The 25,551-nt window shown below is 36.6% G+C and overlaps 1 protein-coding gene across 1 annotated transcript; it reads left to right on the forward strand.

The window, feature by feature from the left end:
• The first annotated feature begins 12,542 nt into the window (after positions 1–12,542).
• Positions 12,543–15,642, forward strand: LOC149812988 (exopolygalacturonase-like). The gene is made up of 5 exons (XM_089991038.1): positions 12,543–12,692; positions 13,995–14,309; positions 14,415–14,704; positions 14,933–15,165; positions 15,410–15,642. Exons 1-5 carry the CDS (start codon positions 12,543–12,545, stop codon positions 15,640–15,642), a joined length of 1,221 nt encoding a protein of 406 aa, XP_089847164.1.
• The last annotated feature ends 9,909 nt before the right edge of the window (positions 15,643–25,551 follow it).

Here is a 25,551-nt window from a genome sequence, read left to right on the forward strand (position 1 = left end):
GGAATGTCTTCGGGCAATCACCAGGGTCGTAAATCTGAATGCTTATCAATCGTAAATCTGGATAGTGATGGTGAGCTCGATTTCCATTTCTATCAGAAGTAGTCTGCCTTCGCTTTGACTTGTTAATCATCTGGTCGGTTTCATTTTTTTTCTTTGGGGATGATAACCTGGATTTGCTGATTCCAGTAATTGCATCTCCAAAACCAGTGATCAAAAGATGTCACTCACCCTGGTGATTTCATCCTCTGAGGTCATTCCTTTCTTTTTTATGCTGCAGTTCATAATTCAGAAGTGTTGTCTCCTTTTGCTCTCCTTCGTCATCATTTAATTCGTAGGTTTAGGATACTTGATCATCCATATTGTGCATTATCTGTGTTAAATATTCAGGTCGATATAGTAATATGGTATTCATTCTGTATCTGCATTTTTCGCTCATCAAGAATGATATCTGCTTGTTCCCCTCTTGTATCATAGATATTGCTTGACGAATGATTCCTCAGTGTCTGATCCCAAATTGCAGCTCATGAAATTTCTTTTCTCGAAAAGCTGAAATCTCGACGAATTCAGAAGTTTAAAATCCGATGGCACAACATTTTCTGAAGCCTTTTGTCATAGTGGTATCATGCCAAGACTAGAACCAATCCCATCCACATCATAGTTCAGTCGGGTCTAGGGTGTTCTTCCAACATTTAGCACCATTTTTGGATCTGCATAGCATCCTGACTCACATTATTGATGTGTTGCCATATGTAAATTAAAAATCGGTGTCAATTTGAAGATCAATATTGTTACTGATGGAGGAAACTCTGCTACAGTTCGTTGATCATCCCAATAAAGGTGTTTTTTATGACATCATAATCTCTAAAAGGAGATTCTGGCAAATGAGACCAACATAACAGATATCATCATACCGATATCACCTGTCATCAAGTTCCTAAAAAGCACATCCAAAGCATGGGCGCCAATGGTAAAATATGGTTATAATTGAAGATGGGGGGTCTTTTTCAGTCGGGTCTTATCTGGCAAAATGTTGTTCAAAGTTGTTTTATGTATATCTATGTCAGGCTTTGAAGATACGTGCATTTTGAGGTTTCCAATTCTGAAGTTGAGCCCAAGTCTCTATCTCTCTGCATTTTTTTTTATCATGCTTTTCTATTTTAAGTTGGATCACCGTGCTTCCACGATTCCAGTTTACATTCAGTCTTACCTTCCATTGTGTTCTATATTACATTTCCTGTGCCAATTGGACTATGATTTAGTCATCATTTTTTTTCTTTTATTGGGGCCACCAGTTAGACTTGATGTATTGCACTGTCGTGGTAATCTACTTTGATGATATAATTCCCTGTATCACTATTAGCAGTATATGATACCCCTTACATGAGTATTTTGATCATCTACATTCCCAGTATCAATTGATTACTCTTTTCCAATGTTTCTCTATTTTTTTATCCCATATATTTTATGATGTTTCTGGTTATATGATGTTAACAAAACTTTTATTTTATTTTATTAATTCCCTGTTTCATCCTATAAGAACAATTCTGGAGATTAGTCAAAATACCCCCTGACGGGGCTCGACTGATGCCAAAAATTGAGAGGAGACTGATGAACGGAAATTCTGTTGCTCAAAGTTACTTCTTCTCCTGCTATTAACAAGTCTGATCCAAGATCCCAGTCTTCCCAATTTATATAGGTTGTTGTTTCTAACCTTGTGCCATAACCATTGCTCTCAAGTTTTATCTCTTGATTGATAGTTGATGTGCTAATACATCATAAAGGCCATCAGGCCTTGCTCCTTCATAATCTAGTTAACAGCTCTCCCTCTGACAAAGAAGAAGAAAAAGGCCCTGAATAAGAATCAGATGCATGAAGAAGGCTGCTTACCCCGTAACATGAGGTTTTTGAGGTAAAACAGTAAGTGTTGGTAGAAATTCTCCTCTCAAGGAGACATTGGTTGTCAAAGGTTTTATTACATCTTCAATATTCTCCAATTTCCTGAAGATCAAATCAAGGACTGTGTTGATCTGTCAAGATGGGTCTGTACCTGTCCTACTGAATCCACACTAAGTTCTAGCTGTGAGCACGAGTTCTCTCCTTTCTGTGAATTGCGTGATTGTGAGGGTTGTTGCATAGGATATTCCAGCCCCTTTTTCCCTTTTTCCTTCACCTTCTCACTACAAGTACACCACCATCTTTCATTTCCTACTACACAAATCCCCTATTATCCCCAGCAACATCGTTGCCATCACAGCAACATAACCATCCTCCATTTACTGTACCTCTTGTCTTCACAGTAACAGTACTCCAGCACTTTCACAGCCATTCACATTCACTTACCACTCACTTAAAACCACTGTTCACTGCATATTTCCTGCACTTACTGCATGTTCATCCCTCACTGCATTCACTTTGTTCTTTTTCTCTCCATTACATGTTACAACCTCATTCATTTCCTGATATGTCATACCCATTTCATACACCTTTTTACAGCATTCACTGCACAATCCTTGTTTGATTTTGCATTTCCATCTATTGCTTTACTGCAACTCACAATGAGCACCCACTGTAGCAAAATAACGCTCACTTTCTAGCTGTGCATTACAGTTCCAGCAAACCTTTGTTGTCCTCACCGCTACAAACCATCGTCATCTCCCATAACCGGGAGCTGATTCACAGTTGAACTAGCCTTCATTGCCCAACTATTTCCCTGTATAAAGCATGATATCTTAAATGAGCTCATCCGGTTTCACATTTCGTTCATGATATTATATATCACTTTCTTACATGGTAAATTCATGCACATTATAGCTTGTCATCTCTCTAAATAGTTTAAGGATGTTATATATGTGCTTACATTTGTAATATAACATTTTTTATATATACTTGTATCTTACTAAATTGGTTTTTTGCAGAAAATATGTGGAAGATATCATTATTTGGATTATAAATTTGATTGTACATGTTGTAATAGCTAGATTTGAATGAAAGTTTACATTTTCCTGCTTTAGGTAGAATGAATGAGCATTGTAAAAATGCCATGAATTGCTTATTTCATGCATTTTTTTTCTTTTTTTCAAAATTCTCACAATGGTGAAACACGAATGACACATGCACCATTTCATAAGAGATAATAAATACTAAGTTGATGATCCACATCAATGGCCATAGTCAGGGTGTGGACAAAACTTAGCATTTTTATCTTTTATAAAATAACAATGGATCCACACTGGATCCATTTTCAAAATTCATCATATTTTTTTTAAATATTTTCTTCTTTTATCAGAATTTAACTTAAAATTAACGTAAAATATATACCAATGGCCGTAGTGAGAGTATATTGAGAGTTAATTTCAATTTAAATTCTATAAAAGCACCAAAAATGTATTTTATTCTTCACTTGAATTTAAATGTGATTATTATATAATATATCCAATGACCATAGTCAGGGATATATTATATCTTCAATCTCATTCTTAATTCATTTAAAGAATAGAATAGCTTTTCAAAATCCAATTTCAAACTCTTTGAATTCATTCATCATTTAAGATAGAACTGCATCATATTTTCAAAATTTTCTTTTTGAAATTCCAAGTGATTCTTCTTCTTCCTTTTCTCAGATCAAATCTTATTCAAATCCAATTCTATCTCATTTCAATATTCAAAAACTCAATTTTAGAGTCCAATTTGACTTTGAAATTCCAAAATCATTTTATATTCAAAACTTCAAATTTCCAACTCAAATCAAAATTCAAATTCAAAGTTCAATTTAACTTTGAAGTTATCTTCTGATTTCAAAAATCAAGTTCATCCCCTTATCTTCAATCAAGGTTTGGATTTGAATCTCAAATTTAAAATTTGGGTTTCTAAAACCCAGATCCATCTTTAAAGATCCTATTTGGACTCTTCATAATCTGAATCCAAAGTTAAATCCTAGTCTCAACTTGGATCCAGATTTCCAAGTATAAACTCAATTCCCCTTTTGGATCTCAGATTACAGATCCAAATTTCATTTTGGATCCAGATCCTTATTCCACTCTGGATCTTTAAATTACAGATCCAAATTCCATTTAGGATCCAGATCCTCATTCCACTCTGGATCTCCAAATTACAGATCCAAATTTCATTTAGGATCCAGATCCTCATTCCACTTTGGATCTCCAATTACAGATCCAAATTCCATTTAGGACCCAGATCCTCATTCCCCTTTGGATGTCAGATTACATATCCAAATCCCACTTAGGATCTAGATCCCCATTCTACTTTGGATCTCAGACTTTAGATCCAAATCCATTTTAGGATCCAGAACCAATTCTATTTTGGATCTAAGACTTCAGATCCAAATCCATCTTAGGATTCAGAACCCAATTCGACATTAGATCTTAGATTTCAGATCCAATTCCATCTTAGGATCCAGAGTCCAACCCTATCTTGAATCTCAGATTTTAGATCCAAATATCATCTTGGATTCCAAATCTTGAATCCAATTCCATTCCAGATTCCAAAATTCCATTTTAAAATTCCAATCCTTAAAACCAATTCCATTTCATTCCAGATCAAGTTCCCATTTTAGATCCTAAATTCAAAATTCAACTTTGAACTCTATTCAGAATCCAGATCTTGGATTCAGATTTCATCTTGAAATTCCAACTTTTAAATCAATTCCATTTCTCAACTTTATTCAGATTGCCCAATTCCATCTTTCCTTCTGATTCAATTCCATTTTTCAGTTCTATTCTGATTCAAAGTCCATTTATGACTTTGAAAATTTCTTTCTTCTTTTTTTATCTCAAAACATCAAAATCATTTTCCAAAATCCAGATTTATTTTCCCAAGCTCTTGATTATTCTAAAAACTTAGAACTTTAATCTTAAGTTCTAAGTTAGAAAACATTTCTTCACTTTATCAGATTCACTTGGAAATTCTTCAAAACATTTTCAATAAGAGCATACATATTTGCATTCGCACAAGCATGATTCTTTGTGCATTTAGACTTAGAATAATTTCTTAGATAATTTCTTAGCAAAACAAAAAACATAAATTCGACCCTTGGTTCGATTACCCCTGGTAAAGGCGCCAGGAACGGTCGAACCTCGTACCGACGAGCGGATCTCGTCTTCCTGTTTTCCCGCGAATATTTCAAAAATGAAGGTGAGTTATTTCAAAAAATTTATAAATTAAGGTCAAGTGAGACCCGCAAAAGAGTTCCTCTCCTTCTTTTCTCTTCTCTCTTTTTTTCTGTCTTTTATCTTTCTCCCTTCAAAAAGGAGGAAAATAAGACGTTAGAAAGGAAAAGAGAAGGAAGAGAGAGAATATTACGAGAGGAAAAATTTTGCGATGATCACAATTTTGGCGACCGTGATGGGACTCGTCTTCGTCCGGTTAAATCTATGCCTTTTTCTTTTGCTTTTGATATTATCTAAGTCTTTATTCTTTAGATGTCAGCTTCATTTCCATGCAAACCTTAGGGGCCTAGATTTTGTCCTAAGCTGACATCATTGCATATAGGATCTAAGTATGGTTTGGTAGGACCATATTGAGGAGATTATTCCATGCTCACATTAGGCTCAGGTCTGAAATACAACCCTCCTCAATTCTAGGGATTGAATGCCAAAACAATGTATGCAAGTGTATGCTTCTCTTCATTTTTAGGACTTGCATTAGAGCCATCTGATTTCTTGCATGTTGAGCATATTTTGAAAACCTCCCTATGTATATTGTCCTGGTCTTCACGTTGCTGGGCTGTCTCACTGAACCATAGTTCGGGAGAGAGCCTCACAACTGGACCACTTATTTGGGTTCGTGCCCCCCTACCACGTACCTAAGGGCCATAGTCCGAGGTATATCGGTAGGTGCTCAAGGATGTTGGGAAACCTTTACCTTAGAACCGAAGAGATATCTTATATGCCACGTACTTCGAGCTTCGGCTTGGGTATATCGGTGTACCTTGATTGGAATCAGATGACATAAATCTTAGAGTTAGGATTAAGGTCCTACAAGTCATTTCAACTATTGTATTTAGAGTCAGCCTTTAGGGAGTGTTGTATGCGCATCCTTGTTTGTGCAGCTTTAGTTGTATGATAATTCTCTTATTCTCTCATATATGTGTATCAAACCCTTTTTCGAAAACCCTGGGTGTATTATTCAAAATTTACCCTTATTTTCAAAAACCCTAGGTGTATATTTCTATCTATCTACATTTCTTTTCTCTTTTAGATCAAATTTTCTTCAAAACCCCTGGAAAATTCCTTTAAAAAATTCATCAACCTTTTTAAAAATATTCCAGGATTTGATTCTTCAAGAGTCTATCCGTAAGTTCTGCATTCTATCTAACTCTCCTTATTTTTCTTTACCCCAGTATCATTTCAAATGGCGTCAAATTCCCTCGATGCTATCTTTCCCCGAGATCATGTCTTTTATCAGATTCAGGATGGACCCCCGGATCTACGGGTCATTCAGTCTCGACCTTTCTTCTCTCGGTGGTATTATTCTTGGTTCGCCACCTTCTCACGTATGTTCCCAGACCACTTGGATGACTGTGGGTTGGAGATAGCATCAGCAGTAGGCAAGCAAACCATCAATGGAGCTTTGATTCAGGCCATGGCAGAACGGTGGAATCCACGTACCTGCACATTCTGGTTTCCCTGGGGAGAGATGATTCTGTTGATGGATGAGTTCAATGATATTATGGGATTGCCCGAACCAGCTGGTCAGCCAGATGATCCTGTCGAGCAGCAATTTTTGATCAACATCAAAGGGGTGGATGTTCGAGAAGCCTTAGCAAGAGCAACGGGGAGCAGATCCTGGCCTCTCACTGAGATTGGTGGAAATCAGTTCATCGACCTATTCGAACTATATCAAAAGTACGGAGCCTACAAAGAGGTTGGCACTCTATCTCGAGCAGCGAGAGACAGAATTCAGCATGCCATGATCATGTGCACAGTGGGTTTAGCTTTCTTCCAAGATGGTCAGAATTTCATAGATATCAGAGTTGTCCAGCTCTTTCGAAGATGGGGAAGCAAGCAGACCCATCAGCTTTCAGTTTCCATGGCCGCATTAGCCTTCCTTTACAGAGGCTTGGCTCGATTTGCCCTCGGAGAGACCATTTTGGTAGAAGGGTGCACTTACGCCCTGCAGTCGTGGTTCCTGCGACACGTTCCCTCGAAGGCCAGTTCTTTCAGGTTCAACAGTAAGCAGCCGATCATCTCATGGTCAACCTCCACCCCTTGACCCAAAGTGATGTATCTTAAGTATTAGACACGAGTCTGCCCAAAACTGCACTTGAAGCACCGGGCACACAAGTGGTACTCAATGAGGGTGTCTAGGGTAATCCACAAGTGATGCAAGTGGTCTTCCCAGGTAGGACTGTAGATTAGGATATCATCGAGGAAAACCAATATGAACTAGAAAAAATAGGGTTGGAAGATGTCATTCATGAGACCCTACAATATGGCTGGAGTTTTTGTGAGGCTAAAGGAAATTACCAAGAACTCATAATGCATGTTGTGGGTCAAGAGCGCCATCTTATGGACGTTCTCTGAAGCCATCTGTATATGATGATAGCCATACCTGAGATCTATCTTTGAAAAATAGTGTGCCATGTGCAACTTGTCCAACAACTCATGAATCACAAGGATTGGTTACTTATCCTTAATCATAATCTAATTAAGGGCCCTGTAATCGATGTAGAACTACCAATATATTTTATTCACCATTAAAATCGAAGAAGAGTACAAACTCTTGTTGGCCTAAATGATTCTGCCTTTGAGTATGTCCTTCACTGTACTGTCGATCTCTAGCTTTTGGACGTGTGCATATTGATGTGGCCGGACGTCAGCTGGTTTGGCTCTCGGCATGATAAAAATAGTGTGATCATATGACCATAAGGGAGGAAGACCCTTCAGCTCCTCAAACATAGTGCCAAATTCCTGGAGCAAGGTTATAAAGTCCCCTCAAGTTGGCTCAGGGATCGTGGCTATCCCATGCACTTCCATCATCACATACACATGGGACACACCCTCTCGTACAACCTTGGCAAGTTGTTTAGACTTGAACATATCATAATGCACATGGATCTCCATAAGTTGTTCGTTGTACTCAAACTTCTTGGTCATGTCCTTAAAGTTCCACTTGATAGACCCCAAAGACTACAACCACTGCATCTCCAACATAATGTTTGCACCCTTTAAGGGGAGCACATACATGTTTATGGTTAAAACTATCCTCTGGATCTCGATCCAGACTCAATGAATGCAGGTGGATCATATGGTCTTCTCAAGGGTGATTGTAGATCAGGATGTTGTTGAAGAAGACCAGAATGAACTGCCCGTAGGTAGAGCCAAAAAACATCATTCATCATACCCTAGAAGGTTGCTGGTGCATTGGTGAAACCAAAAGGCATTACCAAAAACTCGTAGTAACTGTTGTGACTCCAGAATGAGGTCTTATGCACATCATTTGGGCCATGCAGATCTAGTGGTAGCCGGATCAGAGATCCAGCTTCGAGAAGTAATGCACCCCATGCAATTCATACAACAACTCATCGATTATCAGAATCAGGTACTTATCTTTAATCATGATCTGATTGAGGGCTTGGTGAACCAAACAGTGTGTGTGTGTGAGAGAGAGAGAGGGATGTTACTGATACTATCACTGGTACTGGCGATGACCACAATGTTGAGAAACTCTGTTTTGATGTCACATAATATGATACACTGTCTTATTTGATTTCATATGATATGATAATATGTCTTCTTGAAAAATGTTATATAATGACTGGATATGCTTTGCCATATATCTAACGAGTATTTGATGCAAGGATGTCTCACTCAAAAAGGATGGAGACCTCTTGTTCAAGTACAACTATGGTGCAATCATACTCCTTGAAGAAAAAGCTTGTTGAGCCATGCACTCCTAAAGACCATCTAAAGAGATCGGCTTCCACAAGTTGAAGATTTTTTCTTCTTTAGAGTCATTTGTAACAGAACCTTCAGAAGCATGCATATTGCATATTACATACTCACTCATAAAAGCTATTTCATAAAAGTATACGATAGTTTCAAAAAGTTCCTTTTTGAAAACAAATAATTGTACCTTCTTACAACCCTTTATGAAAAAGGTATTTTGACATGATTTCAAAATATAATAATTGTACCTTATATCATATACAAGACAACTTGAAAAGTAATGATTTTAAAAGTAGGAAAAAGACAAAACATGAAATCGGCTACACAAAGAAAACAAATATAATATGTTTTGAAAAGACTCTAGTTACCTTCTTTAAAGAAATGATTTCAAATGTAGGAAAAAGACAAAACATGAAATCGGCTACACAAAGAAAACAAATATAATATTGGTTTTGAAAAGACTCTAGTTACCTTTTTACAAACCCATAGAATGTCGACTTACTTGAAGTCATCATTCTCTTTGTATAGCATTAAATACCTTCTGTAAGAAATCCTTGTTAAATATCCTTCTCAAGAATGTCGACTTACTTGTAGTCTTCATTCTCTCTGTAGACTTTGAAAAACACAACATAAAGAAAACTCTTGACATGACTATGTACAAATAAATATCTCAAAGCATTTATTGTACTTACACTCATTTAAAGTAAAGAAGTACTTATGTACCACAAATCATTAATTAGGATAAAGACAAAACTACATGACAGCCTACAATCCAACGTTCAATGTACTATTGTAAGAAATAGACTTTTTACATAAAATATATATTACCTAAAATATTACAACGACTAGTGTACCCTATATTTTACTTTTATGGAAAGAAGACTTTCTCGAATTTCTCTAAAGATGTTTTTTGAAATGACATGACATTTCACATCTCAAAAAGGCTATGATTTCAAAAAGCCAACGACTATTTTTTTAAGCTATAAAAACACACTCAAATGAACTATTCAAAACAGAAGGGAATGGAATAGACAAGTGAGCTTACAACGAGAAAAATACCTATTCGATATTTGAAAGAGAGCCTAGAAAAAGAAAGAGAAAAAGTCAAAAATAACTCTTTGACAAAGAGTATCTTCTGAGTGACAAACAGAACATTCTGAGAATCCTTCATTCGTGCATTCATATCATCCTGAAGGTTCTATAGGAAGTATTGTAACTTTCTATTATTCACTGTATTCCTTCTTTATTGAAAGAAGTAGACCTCAGAGAAAGAGGGTGTTGCCCTTCTCTGTTGAGAGAAGAAGACCTCTGTGTAAGAGGGTGTTGTCCTTCTCTGTTGAGAGAAGAAGACCTTTGTGGAATAGGGTGTGCCCCTTCTCTGTTGAGAGAAGAAGACCTCTGAGGAATAGGGTGTTGTACTATTTATCCGGTGACTCGGATGTTATAGTGGAAAGCTCAAGTGGTTTGCTTGGGGACTGGCTGTAGGTCAGGGTTTTGACCGAACCAGTATAAATCCTATGTTTATTGTGTTGTGCCTTATTGCTTTATTTTTTATTATATCAACTTGCAACGAATTTCACTATTCACCCCCCCTCTAGTGGAATTTCACACAATGTCGGTGACAAGGCGATGATGGAGGCAACATTAGTGATGGATGTCTCAAGACAATGGTGTATATCACCAAGAAAGTGGAAGATCGGTGGCATAATGGTGGAAGGGGTGAGGGATGTGAGGGTGTGCGAGAAGAGGGGAGTGGGGGGGGCATAAACCAGTTAGTGTAGGAAAAATCTACCGAATCCAGAATTTTTCGAAACTAGGTTTTACACAGGTTCAACCCAAAACCTAGTTTTGTGAAAACAGGTTTCGAGTGTCACCCAAACACATCCAAAACCTGGTTTTACTTTAGAAACCAGGTGTTTAGCCCGATATTGGTGTCATCCGAACGGGGTCTTTGTGGTTCAGAATTTACTTACGAGGCCTTTTGAAATTAGAATGATCTCAGCAATAGCCTGAAGCTATTCGTTCCAACTGATCAATATAAGAAGATGGTTTATCCAATCTTCATCGACTTTAATAGTAGCCTCGTTGGCCAAAACACATAGGAGAATGAAGTACAACCTTTTTTGTGGTAAATTTATAACATATAGCTAGAGATTTGACCTATTCGGTTCTCAACAGAAAGAATGGTCTTTTCTTGATCATAGTTAGCATGAGAGGCAGATCTGGATCATCTCATGCATGGTATGGGGTTCAAAAAGTGAGAGGATATAAACTCTATTGGTAGCAGAAATGGTTGAAGAGATGGAAAGATATTGAAAGAAATAGAGAGGGCAAGCTAAGGACGGTTAAAGAGAGGGTTGGGTAAGTTCATGTATCATAATATTTGTTGTATAATATAACATTATGTATAAGAGATTAGGGATCGTATGACCACTAAAATGTTAGGTTACTAAGACCCATTAAACATCATAGTTGCAGGTGTTTTTTCCTTTGCAAGATCTAACAAATGTGTTTATCGTAGTTTATTCAGTAGAAAATATTTGATTATAAAATATTCATTTTTTTTCATTTAAACAATTCAATTCAAAGCATGGTCTTTAGGAAATATGTAATGATAAAGCAAAAATTGTCGGCAACTATGATTTTTTAAGGATCTTAAAGAGCTGCTAATTGAGATGATTCTAACACAATAAAAAATAATAGCATTTTTCATAATATAAACTTAATTAATATTGTAAAAAAAGTCACTTTTACTTTTTAAATTGAGCTAAAAAATATCGTTAGTTTTACATTTTAAAAATCATTTAACTGCTTTTCCTTGAAAGAAAAAACATACTCTACCACTATTTTGAAAACCCGCATGTTTATTCAAAAAATATATTCAATCCTTAAAATTTGCTTATGCATTTTCAAAATTGCCATTGTTTAATGTATTGTTTATTTCAATCAGTTAAATGTTAGTAAAGTTGATATATATAATCATAGCTCAATTTGCCAAGCCTAATCTAGCTTAACGAGCTTGATCAAACTTGTTGTTTGGGGCCTCCTTTGGTTCTGCATATCCCAGTCAGTACCCACAACTTGGCTCCTGAAAAGCTGAACTCTTCCTTCACACATTAGTAGCTCAGCTCTTTCAAGACACCTGCCAGATAGCTGCCTTGCTTCCAATAGTAAAAAGGGTAGGAGAGAGATGTCAGCGAACATGTGCACTCAACTCAGGATGGCTAGAAAAGAAGGAGAAAACAGAATGATGTTGTAGAAGGTGAGTGCTTTTCTTAAAAATAGTGGTTCAGTTATATGAAGTCAGTGATTTACTATCATTAGCTAAATATATTGGGAAGTTAATTTGGAAATAAACTAATTAAACATGTTGAGATTTATTGGTAACTAACTATTAAAAAGAAAAAAAAAAAGAGATTAGAGGAATGGAAACAGCAATTTGTTTAGATGATTTTCAGACAGCGTGAGGAGTGGCGGATGGCTAGAATTTTGGAAAGTGGGTTGTTGGTAGAGAGGAAGTTGCAACTCCAACTCCTTATTTATACCCATACAATGATACAATTTCCATGAACAGGTGAATTGAGCAAAGAAAGAATCAGGTGGCTGCTGGCCTGTGTTTGTGTTGATAGAGAAGAGATGGAAATGAGCTTTAGAGTCTATTCTTCCTGGTGCTTGGTGCTAGCTTTTTGCACGTATGGCTTTGCTGCCCGTACTAATTCAGGAAATCTAGTCTTCAATGTGAAGAAGTTTGGAGCAAAGGCTGATGGCCAAACGGATGACAGCAAGGTATGTGCTATAGCTACTTTAAATGCCTCATCGTGATTTTCAACAAAGCCCATAGATTGACAAGGAGAGGAATTGAACTCCTAGGCTCGATGGAATGTTAAAGGGGAAAAGAAAAAAAAAAACTCTTGTAAATTTATGTTAGGATTTAGTTTTTTTTTTTTTTTGATGAATAATGCTGGGGGTTTACCCAGCTGAACATTTCATTGATCAAAAAGTAATATACAATATTAGGCCTCCAAATCAGGAGGTTTGTCTTTCCATCCCTAACCTTATCAAGAACTGAAAATACTTCCCTCCGGAACACATCAGGTCCCACCTAGTGACAAAGATACATAATAGAATTAAATTTCACAATAACCAAAGTGGATGACAATTTTTTTTCTACATTATTCAAGATTGGATTGTCAAGCATGATGAGCTCAGGAAATAACAATGTCCAAGCTGAATATATGAGCCTATGTTATTAATTAGCATGAATATATCGTTATAGAGCTACTAGCAAAAGGATGCTAATTAAATTGTAATTAAATTCGGTCGTTGTGTATCCCGGGTCAGGCATCTTCTAGGACTATCTAAGGCAAATAATAAAGATTCTCCATGAATCGTGAGAACCAATGTTGTCAGTATCTGTGGGTATCGGCTTGAATCGGCCAATACGTATCGTATGGGCAGAAAATGGATATGATACTTACCTGAATCTGCTATTTTTTAATAAATGTTAAAAAATAGCTTAAAATTAATTTGTTAATAATTATTTTAATGGTTTCAACATGTATCACGTTCTGATTGACACGTAATATTTTTTTTTAATTATTTTTTTGCATGGCTGATTCAGTAGATTCACTTGATAATCCGAATCGGCCAATTCACCTGAATCGTTGGCCGAATGATACAGGTCCGATTCCGATATCTGACAACATTGGTGAGAACCCATCAACGGGAACCATATAAAAATTATGGCTACGTACCTAAAGAACTATTTCATGGCTGACACGTCATGAGTTGGTTGATCAATGTTTATATCCAACAGAGTCCAACATTACACGGGTCGGATAGCCAAATGGTAAGAGACACCTAAGAATGTGAAAACCAATGTTGGTCACCGGAAAAGCTGCCATGTTCTCTTCATATCATATGCACCTAAAAGTTCACAAGCTAATTAAGACACACTGACTGACTGGCTTGGCACAAGAACATTTTATTCCTTTCAAATGTGCAGTACATTAATCTGCTTTACTAATATATGGTTAAGAAGACATAATTAACTACTAGTATTTAATTTTCTCTTATTATGAATTTCAGGCATTTTTAGATGCATGGAGGGCTGCTTGTGCATCAAATGGGCGGCCTCACATGGTGATACCACAAGGCACATTTCTCAGTGGCCCAATCGAGTTCAAGGGCCCTTGCCCTGGTGCACACCCTATTATAGTGGAGGTGAAGGGGAAGGTGATAGCTCCTACAGATCTCTCTCAATTCCCATCAGGTAGTTGGATATCCTTTCAGTACATTGATGGCCTGATCTTAACCGGAGGCGGAACTTTCGATGGTCAAGGGGCATCAGCCTGGCCAAGCAACAAGTGCCCCAAAACTGCCAAATGCAAGTTCCTACCAACGGTAAGATGGGATTATTATCTCGGAATCACTTACAAGTACTTCTGATTTGAGGGAACAGATATAGATTAATTTATTTATTGTGCCTTCTTGTGAATGTTCCAACAGTCTCTAAACTTCAGTTTTCTCACCAACTCAACTATACGGCGTATATCTTCAGTGGATAGCAAGTCCTTTCACATGCATGTCTTTGCCTCGGAAAACATCAAGGCCCATCATCTAAAGATATCAGCGCCAAGTGACAGCCCAAATACTGACGGCATCCATATTGCGGATTCCACTGGGATCAGTATCTCTAGATCTTCCATTGGCACCGGTGATGATTGCATATCCATTGGAGCTGGTAGCAGCCAACTGACCATCTCCAATGTTTTATGTGGACCAGGCCATGGCATCAGGTAATTGTAAGATAGTAGTATACAGATAAAGTGACGAAATCACACACAAGGTAGGTAGTTGCTATTTGCAACCAACTTCAAGAACAAGGGCACTCCCAGCACTAGTACTAGAACGCTGTAGTTAATGAACTTGCTCAAGTTTTTGCTCAACTTTATTAGTTGCTTCTGATGATCCTTTCACGTCATGTTCCTTTATACAAATTTTGAGAATTATATAAACTTTGGCAGCGTCGGAAGCCTTGGGAGGTCTCCAAACGAGAAAGACGTGAGTGGTTTGACAGTAAGGAATTGTACCATCAGCGACACCACAAATGGCTTGAGAATCAAGACCTGGCCTGCAGGATCAAATGCACTCTATGCCAAAAATTTCACGTTCCAAGATATAGTCATGAAGAACGTCTACAATCCCATCATCATCGACCAAGAGTATTGCCCTTACAATTCATGCCCGGGACAGGTGGGTGGGTGACTTTTAGCTTGTTTCACAGGCCAATCTTTTCTTGTGCTTTACTCGAATAAATAAATAATGAATTTCTAGATGATGCATGCCCTCGTATTTATTTGCTTATTATCCGGATCCATCTCCATATCCGGATCTGATCCGCATGGGTAACCACCGCAGTGGTTAACAAAGATCACCACCCAAGATGACTGATGGTGTGGACTTTAATTTTCCTTTCCGTTTCCTTGCCCTGAAACAGGGAGCCTCATCAAAGGTGAAGATCAGCAACGTAACTTTTAAGAACGTGAAAGGAACATCAGCATCACAAGTAGCTGTAAAGCTCGTGTGTAGCAAGGAATTTCCCTGTGAGCACGTTGGGCTTAGTGACATCAATTTGAAGTACAGCGGACAAGGAGGACAGGCCACCTCTACGTGCGCTAATGTTAATGGAGTCTCTACTGGCATGCAGATACCACCTTCCTGTGTTCAGTCTTGAACAAGCTCTTTTCTATACGTAGTTATGCACACCTTTAGCTTTAAGCGCCAGGGTTGAGGGAGGCCAATAGTGATATAGCTAGGAACAATATTTTCATGTGGTAACTTTTATTTGTATTAATAAAGAAATAATTACAATGGCATTCTTTTAAATTTACCTGAAAGACAAGGCTTCAGGCTTTCGTGATTTATTTACCCGGGTATCAGACACATGAATGAATTGTCTTGTATTTATTAAGATTCTTTGAAAGTTTCAATATTGTTCTTTTGTAATCTTGAAATGTTTTGATATTAGATTATCCAAGTGAGAAAATCTTTTGGATTTTAATCCAGAGAGAGAGAGAGAGAGGATGCCCTCATGGCTCCCCGCAAGAGAAGAGACAAAAGCTCTTTCTGTTAAGGAAAACTAGTCAACGGATTAGGCATCCAGCTCACCCATAATCTAATCCAAGCATTGTGGGAAACTGTCTAAAACCATCGCTTTAACGAAGGAAAGGAGAAGACATGACTTCTTTGAAAAGGCACACAAAGAAACCAAAGAAGAAGAATGATTTATGTAGTTGTGATCTATTCTGATTTAGTCTGTTTTAGCTAAGTTGTATTCATGATTATCAGATTCATATATTCATTCTCATATAAATGAATGTCTCACTCCTCACATTAGACAAGCGAGAGAAGAAAAGTGTTTTTATCTTAGAGTCCTTTCATTTATATAGTATCAATGGATTCATTTCAAACCGGACTAAGCATTATAGGGCCGCCTGAGCGCAAGCGTGAGTGTATATTAGACTTTAACAAGAAGCCAACATGTGTAACTAATTATTTTCCACTTATCATGCCTTACGATGCATAATGTTCATTAACATGCTTGTCATATGAATGGTTATCAATTAAGAATAACATGAAATATTTTTAGTTTACTTGTATAGCAAACCAAATTTTAATATAAGCATCCATAATCATGCTGCACAAAGTAAATCACAACTAGGGACCAACGCAAGACAAACTATGCACTTCAGATCCTTGTTAACCTGATTTTGAAAAAACTTCTAAAAATCACATGAACCAAAATTTTACTGAGACTGCTTCAACATCTCAAGAACATAATCCAAGAAACAAAACCGTAAATCAAAAAAAAATTGAAATCGATCCCTGTCTAGAAAAAATATAAGACATATCTTGTCAACTGCAAAAGATTATCCTAGATTGGTGAATTTCTCATGACTTACAGAAAAAAAAAAAACTTTTGACAAAAACCTTTTTTATAAGATCTTCTTATACATCTTAACATTGACCCAAATTTTTTATAATTTATTTTGATTGGTTTTTATTAGGTTTTTAAAACTTTCAAAATGTCTGGTCGAAATAGGTCTGAAAGCCAATGCTCTATAGCAATGAACATTTTGACCTCAAAGATGACCCAAACAAAACAAAATAAGATTATAAATTCAAGCTCCAGATGTGTAGAATACTCTAATATTTGTTTATATTTATTAACTTGTTTTTACAAAGATATCGATTTTTTTCTAAAATTGGCTAGAACAAAAAATGAAAAAGAGAATAGTCATGATTCAAACTCATGCAAGATCCATTAAGTAAGAACAAGAATCATATTATAATCCATTCAATCAGGATTTTCAATGCTCTAAACATATTTATAGCATGGTACAACACATCTTTGATCATATTCATGCTAAACTTGCTAAAAAATGTTAACATCCATCATCCAAGAATCACAAAACCTTCATAAAATATCTTAAATATAATCTCATCTATTCAAGAATTATAAGAAACCTTAAACAATATGAAATCATGGTTTATTCATGTAATAACATGTTTAATCATGATAAACATCAACTAAACTACCATGTATGCTCAGATCAACTTTCTTTGTCATAAAACATCAAAACCCTAAAAAGTTTTTGTCAAAACCTTCTTCAAAAATGAATTTTGGATACTAAAACATGGATTCAAGCATATATCAAATTTTCAAAACTTTTATAACTTATATTACATCAATATAATATAATATTAACATATTAATCATGTTGAAATAAATAAGATCTAACAAATAACAAGAAAACAAGTTTTTCCAAATCATTTTTCATATTAGAAGCCCATAAATAGTCCCGTTTTAAAAATCATTTTTCTTTTTTATTACATGGTGACATGGATCCACCAAAACATGTCCTTTAAATTTCTAACCAATATTAAAGAAATGTTTTAAGGTCTGATCCCCATTGGTTTAGATCTAAAAATTATCTCAACATATATCACATGTGTTTAGATAGATCTATGTCTACGCGATTGATGTACCTACCTTAATTGGATTATCAAATGAAGTAAGACCTTCATCTACATCTTCAAACCTTAAAATGACTTTAATGAATGCTAGAAAAACTTCAAGAAGAAGGGAAAAAAAAAGAAGAAGATGGTACAGAGATTAGAGAACTCTAACGAGAATGGGAGAGGGAGAGAGAACTAACCTTGTTAATCTCCCTCATGAGGGTCTTTATTTATTTAAAATCCAATAATCAAACAAGAAACTTGAAAGGCTTGGTTTATATACATAATTTTATTACCAGTCACGTATAAATCAAACCAACAATTTTTTTTTAAATTGCATTGCAACTGCACCCATCTCTTTATTGAAATCCCGAACTGTAAAACAGGAAAAAACACAACAACTAAAAAAATAAATGCTCACAACATCATGACCTTTTGTGGGGTTTTTTTTGTATGAAACAACAAATCAAAAAATACAAGCAGCTTGAGAACATTTTTTTCTAAACAACAATCTGAATACACAAGCAACATTAGATTATATATACAATACACATTTTATTTTATATCTACCATTCATTCATTTTTTCCAGTATAAACGACCCATCAAAGTCGCCCTTTTCGAATCACTCAAACAAGATCATAAGGGAATAAAAAAAAGAAGAAAACACATGCAATACTATGCCTACCCGTTTTATTGTTTTTCTTCAAAGACTAGAACAACCAAGAACCAAAATGTGACATGCTCAGCCACAACCCTCTTTCTTTTAAATTTTTTATCAAACATCATAAATGCATGGCAGCAACATAAATATATAGGTTTTTTTTTTTTCATTTGACAAAGAAGACAACAGTTTGAATCCTACATCAAAGAAATTCTATATATATTCTTTTTTTCTGATTAAATGACCAAAAACATAGATTTAAGAGAGATTTCAATACACCCATATTTTTTTTCATACATAAAAAAATGCAGAATCTCAACCCTTATATATATTTTTTTCTGATGAATGGCTCAAAAAGAATGCCCAACGACATCAAATCACAAGAACCAATACATTTCCAATAAATCAACTCAAACGAGCCTAACACATGCCACTAACACAAAGATGGGGGGTCGATACCTACCTTCACTCACAAAAATCCGATGGGTATATGACCACTAGCGCAAGTCATGCTCCTGAAGCATGTCCACCTCTACAACCCATCCTCCTTCTTGATAATGCCCAAAAAAACACACAAATACAAAAAAAAAATGCAACAATGGGAGAGGAAGGGGAAACATGGAGAAGAAGAAGAAGAGAGGGGAGGGGCTGGCCTACCTTGGTCGGTCCTTCCTTCGCTTCTCATGATTGGGGTCACCCCCACAGTGTGAAACATGGCAGCACAAAGGGAGAAGGCGGTGGAGGTGGTGGTGCACTGTTGCCTACTTCCAAAAAAGGGTGGAGGCAGAGAGAGGGTGGATAGCTTGGGCACACACACAGGAGAGAAGAGGGAGAAATGAGAGGTGAGAGGGGTGTGCTCCCCTTTCCTTCTCATTAAAATGGGTGGATCTGAGTCCAACCCGGATCCAGTCAGGAACCACTCGGATCCTGACCAGTCAAACCCAACAAAGGCCCCTAGTTTGGCTCACTGGATCCAACCCAGTTAGGTCATCTAGAGTTGGACCAAAGCATCAGTGGGTTTAGCCACCTGGCTGAACCCAGTTGACCCTAACAGAGTCAACCCTGCTAGGGTTGGTGCAACTGGACGGTAGCCCAAGTAGTGCAAGGACAAATTTATCCTTGCATGTCAAAAGAAGGATGAATGGGTTCCTTAGCCCCATTCCTAACCTTCACAAACCTAGAAATAGCAATCCAAGCTACTAAGTCAATTGAGAATGACCAAAATTGGCCTTCTCGTAGTTGACCCATTGTATCAACTCTGGGTTAGAAAAAATCAACACTGGTGACCAAATTGCCCCTAAAACAACTTTGAACTACCCATAATGCCCTTGGAACTTGTCAGGCTTGCTTCATACTAATTTTGACTCCATTGTTTTTACAAAATAAAAGTCATTGTTCTCAAAAAATGTGTGAGAACACCATCATACCCCACAAATCTAAGAAAGGGCCTCAAAAAAATCTTATCCAGAAAATACAAAAATAAGAAAAAATGCCAAATTTTACACTCCAGGTTGTGATGGTCTATTCAGACCATAAAATATCAGCTAATCAAGTACAATTACCACTTCCCCATTTGAAGGATAATGACCAAGAAATCCTTATACGTCGAGAGTCTAAGCTTTCCCTTCTCAATCACCTTGCATAAATAGGCTAAGGGGTGATCCTCTGGCATGAGAACAACCACTATGCCCAGCTTTGTTGTGTCTGTCTCCACTACAACGGTCTTCATAAAATCAGGTAGGGTCAATACGGTGTTGTGGGTCATGGCATCCTTCAAGGACTCAAAGGCCCTTCTTCAACAGAGTATTTAGGGGTTGGGCGATATGGGCATATGTGAACACCCCAAATTTTTCAAAAATTTGTAAAAATGACCTTTTTTGCCCCTGGTTTCATTTTCTGAGAAAACCAAAGGTAAATTTTAGTCTTTCTTCAGATCTCTGGATTAAATTCCACATTGATATATTCAAATTCAACTCTGGGTCTGAACTCAGTATTTTAAATCCAAATCTGAGCCTCGTTGTCCGATTTTCAAAATAAAATCACAAAAATACCAAAAAATGATTTTGAAAGGCTCGGGCGGCTCATCCGGCACTCGGTTGGATCCTCGGCCCTATATTTCTCAGTTCGAGGTTGTAAACCTCGAATATTTTTTTTTAAAATTCGGACATAAATTCACTTTCTGAAGAAATTTTCTCAAAAATAGCTTTAAAATTCTCAGAAAAATTCTCTTTTGTAAATATTTTGCAAAAACACAAAAAAATTAGTTTTAATCTTTGTTTTCTCACAAGCTTTAGGATTTTATTCTAAAAATACAAAAAATTGAAAATAAAACCAAAGGCCAAAAAAATTGGGAAAAATTACAAGAAAAACGAAGGATTCTTAAGCCTTTTGCCCAAAAACTCATTCCCCAACCATTTTTACAAAAAATTCTTAAAAGGAGTCCTCTTATTGGAAAATGTGAAAATCTACAACGGAATCCTCCCGCACATTTCCTCCTCTGGAAGCTTCGTTTGCAGGAGGGCTTCCCACCTTTAATCTCCAACAAATCCCATCTCTCTCCATCCTCCATCTCCAACGAACCACCTTCGGGAGCCTTCCACTTCCTCCTTAAAAAGAGGACTCCGTCTTCTATTGAGGATCATCCATTATTTTCATTGAGATCAGTTTTTCACTTCAAAGCATCCATTATCAGCATCTCTTCATTGAGCAACTTCATCGGTTTCTTCCTCAGAATGAAAATTTTCAATCCATTCTTCATCGATACAACCCATCTTCAGGCGGGAAGTTCCCCCCCCTCAGCATCCATCTTTTCGAGTCACGCTCCCACTGAAGGATCAAGCCCCTGCAACAATCGATTCCTGAACATTCCTCATTTTGTGCAGTTGATTTGCCTTTTTCTCCAACCGACGGAAAAGAGTGCATCTCGTTGCAGAAATTTCCAGTAATTAGGTAAGAGCTCCCCTCAATTCCCATTGCAAATTTGAGTTCTTCACTTCGGGTCCTTTCATTGGTATTATCTTCTTTAAATGAAGCACATCTGTGACCCTGATGTTGCTCACGGCAAGACCGGGTCATATTCGTGCGATAACGAATGGAATTTATAAATTCCAACACTTGTTTTAACCATTTTTCTTATTTTATTTTTATAGATCTGTGGCCACAGTTTGTTGTTATGAATTAATGGTGGGATCGTCAACGATCCCTTTTGATCCTTGCTTTTGTTTACATTTTTTTGATGTGTAAGTCCCCTGTAGTATTTAACATTGTTTATATCAATCTAACATGATATGGCATTTACCTCTGAACTTAAACCCAAACGATTGAGCATCGACTGATCACCTGGCGTCTGGAGACCCATTCAAAAGGGGGCAATAATAAGCTCTGCTGGAATGTCTTCGGGCAATCACCAGGGTCACAAATCTGAATGCTTATCAATCGTAAATCTGGATAGTGATGGTGAGCTCGATTTCCATTTCTATCAGAAGTAGTCTGCCTTCGCTTTGAATTGTTAATCATCTGGTCGGTTTCATTTTTTTTATTTGGGGATGATAACCTGGATTTGCTGATTCCAGTAATTGCATCTCCAAAACCAGTGATCAAAAGATGTCACTCACCCTGGTGATTTCATCCTCTGAGGTCATTCCTTTCTTTTTTATGCTGCACTTCATAATTCAGAAGTGTTGTCTCCTTTTGCTCTCCTTCGTCCTCATTTAATTCGTAGGTTTAGGATACTTGATCATCCATATTGTGCATTATCCGTGTTAAATATTCAGGTCGATATAGTAATATGGTATTCATTCTGTATCTGCATTTTTCGCTCATCAAGAATGATATCTGCTTGTTCCCTTCTTGTATCATAGATATTGCTTGACGAATGATTCCTCAGTGTCTGATCCCAAATTGCAGCTCATGAAATTTCTTTTCTCGAAAAGCTGAAATCTCGACGAATTCAGAAGTTTAAAATCCGATGGCACAACATTTTCTGAAGCCTTTTGTCATAGTGGTATCATGCCAAGACTAGAACCAATCCCATCCACATCATAGTTCAGTCGGGTCTAGGGTGTTCTTCTAACATTTAGCACCATTTTTGCATCTGCATAGCATCCTGACTCACATTATTGATGTGTTGCCATATGTAAATTGAAAATCGGTGTCAATTTGAAGATCAATATTGTTACTGATGGAGGAAACTCTGCTACAGTTCGTTGATCCTCCCAATAAAGGTGTTTTTTATGACATCATAATCTCTAAAAGGAGATTCTGGCAAATGAGACCAACATAACAGATATCATCATACCGATATCACCTGTCATCAAGTTCCTAAAAAGCAAATCCAAAGCATGGGCGCTAATGGTAAAATATGGTTATAATTGAAGATGGGGGGTCTTTTTCAGTCGGGTCTTATCTGGCAAAATGTTGTTCAAATTTGTTTTATGTATATCTATGTCAGGTTTTGAAGATACGTGCATTTTGAGGTTTCCAATTCTGAAGTTGAGCCCATGTCTCTATCTCTGTGCATTTTTTTTTATCATGCTTTTCTATTTTAAGTTGGATCACCGTGCTTCCACGATTCCAGTTTACATTCAGTCTTACCTTCCATTGTGTTCTATATTACATTTCCTGTGCCAATTGGACGATGATTTAGTCATCATTTTTTTTTTATTTATCTTGGGGCCACCAGTTAGACTTGATGTATTGCACTGTCGTGGTAATCTACTTTGCTGATATAATTCCCTGTATCACTATTAGCAGTATATGATACCCCTTACATGAGTATTTTGATCATCTGCATTCCCAGTATCAATTGATTACTCTTTTCTAATGTTTCTCTATTTTTTTATCCCATATATTTTATGATGTTTCTGGTTATATGATGTTAACAAAACTTTTTTTTTATTTTATTAATTCCCTGTTTCATCCTATAACAATTCTGGAGATTAGTCAAAATACCCCCTGACGGGGCTCCACTGATGCCAAAAATTGAGAGGAGACTGATGGACGGAAATCCTGTTGCTCAAAGTTACTTCTGCTCCTGCTATTAACAAGTCTGATCCAAGATCCCAGTTTTCCCAATTTATATAGGCTGCTGTTTCTAACCTTGTGCCATAACCATTGCTCTCAAGTTTTATCTCTTGATTGATAGTTGATGTGCTAATACATCATAAAGGCCATCATGCCTTGCTCCTTCAGAATCTAGTTAACAGCTCTCCCTCTGGCAAAGAAGAAGAAAAAGCCCCTGAATAAGAATCAGATGCATGAAGAAGGTTGCTTACCCCGTAACATGAAGTTTTTGAGGTAAAACAGTAAGTGTTTGTAGAAATTCTCCTCTCAAGGAGAACATTGGTTGTCAAAGGTTTTAATACATCTTCAATATTCTCCAATTTCCTGAAGATCAAAACAAGGACTGTGTTGATCTGTCAAGATGGGTCTGTACCTGTCCTACTGAATCCACACTAAGTTCTAGCTGTGAGCACGAGTTATCTCCTTTCTGTGAATTGCGTGATTGTGAAAGTTGTTGCATAGGATATTCCAGCCCCTTTTTCCCTTTTTCCTTCACCTTCTCACTACAAGTACACCACCATCTTTCATTTCCTACTACACAAATCCCCTATTAGCCCCAGCAACATCGTTGCCATCACAGCAACATAACCATCCCTTACCATCCTCCATTTACTGTACCTCTTGTCTTCACAGTAACAGTACTCCAGCACTTTCACAACCATTCACATTCACTTACCACTCACTTAAAACCACTGTTCACTGCATATTTCCTGCACTTACTGCATGTTCATCCCTCACTGCATTCACTTTGTTCTTTGTCTTTCCATTACATGTTACAACCTCATTCATTTCCTGATATGTCATACCCATTTCATACACCTTTTTACAGCATTCACTGCACAATCCTTGTTTAATTTTGCATTTCCATCTATTGCTTTACTGCAACTCACAATGAGCACCCACTGTAGCAAAATAACGCTCACTTGCTGGCTGTGCATTACAGTTCCAGCAAACCTTTGTTGTCCTCACCGCTACAAACCATCGTCATCTCCCATAACCGGGAGCCGATTCACAGATGAACCAGCCTTCATTGCCCAACTATTTCCCTGTATAAAGCATGATATCTTAAATGAGCTCATCCGGTTTCACATTTCGTTCATGATATTATATATCACTTTCTTACATGGTAAATTCATGCACATTATAGCTTGTCATCTCTCTAAATAGTTTAAGGATGTTATATATGTGCTTACATTTGTAATATAACATTTTTTTTTATATACTTGTATCTTACTAAATCGGTTTTTTGCAGGAAATATGTGGAAGATATCATTATTTGGATTATAAATTTGATTGTACATGTTGTAATAGCTAGATTTGAATGAAAGTTTACATTTTCCTGCTTTAGGTAGAATGAATAAGCATTGTAAAAATACCATGAATTGCTTATTTCATGCATTTTTTTTCTTTTTTTCAAAATTCTCACAATGGTGAAACACGAATGGCACATGCACCATTTCATAAGAGATAATAAATACTAAGTTGATGATCCACATCAATGGCCATAGTCAGGGTGTGGACAAAACTTAGCATTTTTATCTTTTATAAAATAACAATGGATCCACACTGGATCCATTTTCAAAATTTATCATATTTTTCTTAAATATTTTCTTCTTTTATCAGAATTTAACTTAAAATTAACGTAAAATATATACCAATGGTCGTAGTGAGAGTATATTGAGAGTTAATTTCAATTTAAATTCTATAAAAGCACCAAAAATGTATTTTATTCTTCACTTGAATTTAAATGTGATTATTATATAATATATCCAATGACCATAGTCAGGGATATATTATATCTTCAATCTCATTCTTAATTCATTTAAAGAATAGAATAGCTTTTTAAAATCCAATTTTAAACTCTTTGAATTCATTCATCATTTAAGATAGAACTGCATCAT

Source organism: Nuphar pumila, chromosome 16 (assembly GCF_984573655.1).
Source record: "Nuphar pumila chromosome 16, dmNupPumi1.hap1.1, whole genome shotgun sequence".
Classification (NCBI taxonomy): domain Eukaryota; kingdom Viridiplantae; phylum Streptophyta; class Magnoliopsida; order Nymphaeales; family Nymphaeaceae; genus Nuphar; species Nuphar pumila.

Coding starts and splice junctions, on each gene's coding strand:
- LOC149812988 (XM_089991038.1), top strand. CDS start 12,543: ATGGAAATGAGCTTTAGAGTCTATTCTTCCTGGTGCTTGGTGCTAGCT. Junction 12,693..13,994: donor GCCAAACGGATGACAGCAAG/GTATGTGCTATA, acceptor TATGAATTTCAG/GCATTTTTAGATGCATGGAG. Junction 15,166..15,409: donor TTCATGCCCGGGACAGGTGG/GTGGGTGACTTT, acceptor TGAAACAGGGAG/CCTCATCAAAGGTGAAGATC.